We start from the raw sequence: 6,020 nt of genomic DNA, 5'->3' as shown, positions 1-6,020 counted from the left end.
TTTCTTTTTTTTTCGTTAATTAATTATTTATTCAAGTAAATACACTTTATTAGGGTAAGTGTTTCTGGGATATTGTATTTATTCATGCATATTTTTTAATTTTTCAAATAAATAAGGTAGTTATCTTTTTATCCATACAAATTTATTATTAAAAGAGGTATTTTTATTTCATTGAAGTATATAAGAAAAATAAAATTTCATTGGTCCTCACATAAATATAAGAGGGGAATTTACCGCATAGGCATGCCTCCAAAACCACTGTACTCATTTAAAAATTACACACCATGGATGTCTTGGTCAATGAAATTTTGGTTTCCATTGACCAACTTTCTCCCTTTCTCAAAATCCATAAAAAACAAGAACCGGCTCCCTATCCCTACTCCAAATTAAAGCCAGTTAGCATATATGCCAAAGAGCAGACTCGGCTTTAAATTTTACTCATCCTACACTCACAATAGACAACCCAAACCTCACTGCAGAGTGCAGACAGCTCTGCTCACATGGCATGTTACTGTTCTATGCAAATTGATAAGCACAAAACAAAAGGAGGCCAGGAAAGAAGTTGAATTTTGGTCATGTCATGTGGTTGTCTCGGTGCCTCCAATCCAATATGTTGCTTTATAGGTAACATCACATCTCCATATTCTAATGTTATCATTCCTGGATTCCCCAAGGGGATGATTGTGTTAATACGTTGATTCGGGGTTTTGGGCTTGGCGGACTGATGATGGACCTATCCAAATTAACCCATTCTAGTCCGACCAGACTTCATATCTGAGCTGAGAAACTAGTGTGTGTGTGTGTTGAGCATGAAGAAGACCTTCAGAGTTCGGATTTGGTTGTTAGCGGCATGCAGAAATCATTCTGTTGTTTTGTTGTCCAGTTATCTGATACATTACACAGACAACTCAATCTTTTTCTGTTGCTGTATAGCAAATAGATGGGTGATTGGACGGGGCTTCAACCCTTTACTGGAAAGAGACGGTGCTTTCTTTTCATGGTCTCGCATGCGTTTGTAAAGGGATTTGGTCTCCTGAGAAAAGGGCTGGAGCCTTTGATGGATTGGACACAACTTTATATGTTGTTCCCAGCTTCTTACCCTACACTAAACCCAATTCACCTGTGCATTCTTCTTCTCTTGCTCTCTTCTTTTTCTGTCTTTCTATGGCTTTTGTACGTCATCCTTCTCTTCATAGAGAGCAAAAGATGCTTACAACTATTCTTTATTCATTCAAGCAAGCAGAGCATGACCATTTACTTTGCAATCTAGCATATGAATTTCTTATAGCATTTCATTCCCAAACTACATAATAACAAAGGCACTGATAACTACTGATAAGCTAAACAAGTCTAACAATAATAGATAAAGAGAGAAAGGAAGAGATGGTTTTGTCTTCTAAGAGTTCAGGAGAAGGAAAGCCACGAGCCAAGGACAAGTTCTTTTTAACTTTGGTGATGCACCCACCGTTTCAAGGGTGAACGATCGATCGAGTAGGACTTGAGCGATGCGCTTTCTCTGTCTTTTTTTTTTTTTTCTTGGCTTTTTGATGTGATATGATAAAAGATGAAGAGTATCTGTGCAGACATCAAAAGCTAGCCGATAATTGATTGATTGATTGAGGTAGATGGATCATGGGCTGTGTAGATGTTGGTTGTGATGGAGGTGGTGAGGAGTGGGAGGAGGAGCAGTGGTGGTGTTAAAAGGAGGGTGAGGCGAGGTTGAGGTTGGTAGAGGGGGAAGACATTGATAACACTTGGTGAAGAGTCCAAAGGTGTCGATCTGGTGGATGAAGTTGGTCATGCTCGCCCACCCACCGAATCCAAACCCAACTACCAGTACCCACACCACTACAAATACGTTTATCGAATATATTCCCGCCCATCTCCCTAGCAACTTCGGCGGTTGCTCCACTGCGTTCTGCATGCAACATCAACACAACAAACAAGAATTAATTTGTATATATATCACATCATCCTACCTACATTTCTACATTTGTAAGTTGCAACAGCAAAAAAAATTAAGGCTGTGTTTGATTTGCTGGAAAAAGTTGAAAAATCTTTATAAATCTTATATATATATATATATATATATACCATACCTCTTCATTCCTTTTCCTTCAAACCAAACATAACCTAAGTGTTCATTTCATTTACAGGAATAGAGGTTTAGAATTGGTATTGTTTGATTGAACTGAATCATAATTTTATCTCCATTTCTGGTGGAATATCATTTTCTCACTTGAGGGAATGGCCATTCTCTTCCCCTCTTTTGAGAATGAGATTCCATTCCAACTGATTCTAATTTTAATTCCCGTTTGAACCAAAACAGATTAGGGAATAGACCATTGCCATTCCAAAGAATTCTAATTCCCGACTACAACCAAACGGACACTAAAAATAAAATCACAAGCACAGAACGTCCCCACTCATCCATTTGATACCTCCCACCACTCAAGGTAGGATCATACGTAACATTGGTGTGGACCCCGCCAATCCTGTAGTACTGATGATTGGTTACAATCATGCCACGTGTTTGGGTGGCCTCAATCCAAGGGCAAATCTTAAGGCTTGGGGGGAATCACGTACTGAGACTGATCAGTGATTCGATACCCCTCTTCTGACTAAAGTGTATTCTGCATTAGCAAGCATCGCACGCTTCTGCAAAAATATTTTGTTTTTTTGTTTTTTTATTTCTTATGTTCGTTTTACTTTTCTTAGTTTTTATTTATATAAATAAAATATTATAAGATACGGCAGAAAATAAGATTAGTGTCGGAGAAAGGAAGAGTGCTGCTCTGCTCTGCTCGACTGCTCCGCTCCGCTGTCCGCTGGACCGGACCGCTCTCGCCCCCTACAAAGTACTCACTCTCACCAATCACTACACGCTACACTCTCTTTTTCAGTTTCTCTTCTAAAAAGCGTATAAGTAATCAGTCCAGTCAAAGCACAACGAAATAGTAGGTTGACCAAAAAACGCGCTGAAGTCTGAAGGTCCCCCCACTCTCCAATTGCCACGTGGCAAATCCTTAAATAGGAAAAACAGGGAATAGAGCATTGCATTGACAATTTGACATACCTCTCGAGAAGCTGCGGATCGGAAGGTGAAGATGTGGGCAAGAGCAGGGATGATGTAAACGGTGAAGCTAACGAGAAGCGATCCAACGGTGGAGTTGATGGGGCCGAAGAAAGGGAAGATGATGGCGAGGAACCAGATGGGGATGACGACCGGTAGCCTGGCAGCCGCGCGCTTGCACAAGCTCTTGCACTCGTGCATCCCGATGGCCTTCTCCCACACGAAATAGAGAGGGGTGCATGCGAAGCCGAAGGTTATAAACTGATGGATGAGCATCAATACCACGGCCATGTCCCTGAAGGGTGATCTCGGAAGCAGAGCAAAGGCGTTGGAGTGATTCAGAAGCAAGTCCCCGAATGCCCAGTACACGGCGATGGCCGACGGGAGCGTCAGTGTCAGCACGTACAGCGTCGCGTAAAGATATATCGCCTTGAACTTCTGAGGCTTCCACATTGCGTGCATGATCTCTCTGCGTGTCCATTTGTATTTCAGCTCTAATTAATTAATAAACACACAACAAACAAATACGGGTTCCCAAGAAATCAGAGGTTTGCCTCCCACGCGAATCTTTGAAAAGGGGAGGGGAGGGCTATTGCGCTATTCTGGTTTCTGCCTGGGGACAGAAAAGTGTTTTTCCTTTCTCATCATTATTAATAAGCAGATGCATCATAATTAGTAGTTGATCGAATTATAACCTTCAAAAGGAATATTTTCAATCCCCATGCATGAATGATGATGCCTTTAATTTATTAATAAGAAAATGGAGGATTAATTCTGTAAATAATTAAATAAGATAGTGATGGAGGGAGGGTTAATCCCTTATTATCTAGGCATAATTTGTCTTACACTGTAACGGCATGCCCCCCAAAAGTGTAGAGAATGTTTGTTGCTTCTGTGAAATAGAGAACTAGCTTGGTTGGACCTGAATGCTTAATTCCTTCTACCTGCATTAAACAAAATTGATAATTAAGTCCTACAAATATTCAGATTCTTTTGTTTGAACTTCATTTTAAAAATTATTCATATTACCTGTCCGTGAAGGAGAGAGGCAATGGTGAGATACCAAGCTGTATAAGTGGTCATTATCAAGCCCAGGAAAGACCAGATTCTGTAGTTGTGAAAAGAGGGAATGAAGACCGTAGTTGCACAACAAGCTCCGAAGATGTACGTCCAGGTCCTCTTGTCTAGATTATCGTTTATGTAATAGATATTGCTGCGTTCAGAGGAACCCATGTTTCAATAAACATTGCTATCTTTCCCTCTCTTCTCTTCTCTTCTCTTCTCTCTCTCATATATATATATATAGAAATATAACATGGAATCAACTAATAAAAGAATTAAAGGAGCTAGCTAGCTAGCTAGCTAGCTAGCTAGCTTCAGCCTACAGCAATAATTAAATTAAACTAGATATACCTTGCACAGGCAATGAGTTGAATGACAGATCCAAACAGAAGAAATGTGCAGTTGAATGCCAGGCCTACATTCCTCCAGTGTTTCCCGAGGAGCCCATCCAAAACTTCAAACCACTTCAATGGAGAAAACATAGAGAAAAAGACATGTAAGGAAATGGATCACACCTAAATATTAAGAAACATTGAACATAGTCGTGTATATATTGGTGAGTCTGAACCTGAATGACATGGTTCCTGAAGTCCACTTTCTCTCTTTCTTTTCTGGTTCTGTACTCTACATATAGAATGCTAATGAGGTAGGCCGTCCAACTACCCATCAAGCCGTAGAACAACTGGAATAGTATCCCAGATAGCATTCCCAGCTGAGAAAATGAGTACGGCAAAGTGAGCAGAACCTGAGCCACCTGAAAACAGAAAAGCAAAACCCATGAAGATGTATGAATATACGAGTCAATTACTCTAAACAGAAACCGGCGAAAAACAAAGAGGGAAGCCGTTATGATTGATTTTTTTTTTCAAGGAAACCTGATTAGAAGCACAGCTGAACCAAGCATCATAAACTGAACCACCATGCCAAAATATCTTTGATAATCTGGTTTTGATGTCCTTGGGCTTCCTTTCACTCTCCATCTCCACATAGTTTCCAACAATAACCGTCTCTACCACCTTGTCTGACGCCATTGATGATTGCTTCCACCTTAGTATTCTTCAGTCCTGTTCTGCTGCGGCTGCTGCTTCTTCACCGTTATTCTTTGAGAGCTTGTGTTTGGAAATGAAGAGGTCCCTGTGTGGTGTTTAATTTATAGTAAGATAGAACGACTTTACAACTTCTTGAAGAGTGGGAAAGGGCCGAAAGGCTGGGAAAGGCTGGCTTGAGAGATATATAAGATAGACCGCTTTTGAGGCGGAGGTTAGTATGTTTAACCAGTAATCAAACCAGATGTTTTTGCCTTTTCGACCACCCCCCCCCCCTCTCCCCCCCAAAAAAATACTGACCTCTCCTATCTTCTAAAGACTATAATTCAATGAATAGAAAATGATCAACGACAAACCTGATTACCATTTGATTAAAATAAATACATTACTGAAAATGTCCATTCTCAACTCAATTTAGGTTACCAATGATAAATTTAGATTACTAAAAACACTACTAATTTCATAAAAATAGAAAACAAGACATTATTGTATTAATGCATTGGGGAAGAAGGACGATTGAGCAACCATGAAACTCTCTCAACACTAATGAAGATATTCATTAGGGTAAATTAAAGATAGGTACCCTGTAATTTGGGATAGTGAAAGATAGGTACCCTAAACTTTTAATTGCAGCACTTGAGTATATGGTGAAATTACCGAAATGCAGATATAATTTTTAAATTATTAAAATAAAAAAATTAAATAACCAAAATAACCCTGATTAAAAGCACTTTACCGATAAAGGTAGGAAATCGCCAACGAAGTAAAATCATAATCAGAACTACTGACTGTGCCTATGATAGTCACTTAAACATGTGTATAGTTTTCTTCTCCTTCTT

The 6,020-nt window shown here is 39.6% G+C and overlaps 1 protein-coding gene across 1 annotated transcript; it reads right to left on the bottom strand.

Moving 5' to 3' along the window:
• Positions 1–1,253: 1,253 nt before the first annotated feature.
• Positions 1,254–5,337, bottom strand: LOC104605544 (auxin transporter-like protein 2). The gene is made up of 7 exons (XM_010270353.3): positions 5,011–5,337; positions 4,704–4,889; positions 4,487–4,599; positions 4,103–4,286; positions 3,920–4,017; positions 3,077–3,542; positions 1,254–1,918 (listed from the first exon to the last, which is right to left on the bottom strand). Exons 1-7 carry the CDS (start codon positions 5,164–5,166, stop codon positions 1,631–1,633), a joined length of 1,491 nt encoding a protein of 496 aa, XP_010268655.1. The 5' UTR covers positions 5,167–5,337; the 3' UTR covers positions 1,254–1,630.
• Positions 5,338–6,020: the final 683 nt, after the last annotated feature.

Source organism: Nelumbo nucifera, chromosome 1 (assembly GCF_055504915.1).
Source record: "Nelumbo nucifera cultivar China Antique chromosome 1, China Antique-T2T, whole genome shotgun sequence".
NCBI classification, from domain to species: domain Eukaryota; kingdom Viridiplantae; phylum Streptophyta; class Magnoliopsida; order Proteales; family Nelumbonaceae; genus Nelumbo; species Nelumbo nucifera.
The sequence above is the reverse complement of the archived record's forward strand: the minus strand, read 5'-3'. Positions and strand labels throughout refer to the sequence as shown.

Bases quoted from the DNA above. Each gene is read 5' to 3' on its own strand.
- LOC104605544 (XM_010270353.3), bottom strand. From the start codon at position 5,166: ATGGCGTCAGACAAGGTGGTAGAGACGGTTATTGTTGGAAACTATGTG. The intron at 4,018-4,102 runs GTAATATGAATA...TGTTTAATGCAG, and splicing joins CCTCTCTCCTTCACGGACAG to GTAGAAGGAATTAAGCATTC. The intron at 3,543-3,919 runs GTAAGACAAATT...ATGGACACGCAG, and splicing joins GGGGGGCATGCCGTTACAGT to AGAGATCATGCACGCAATGT.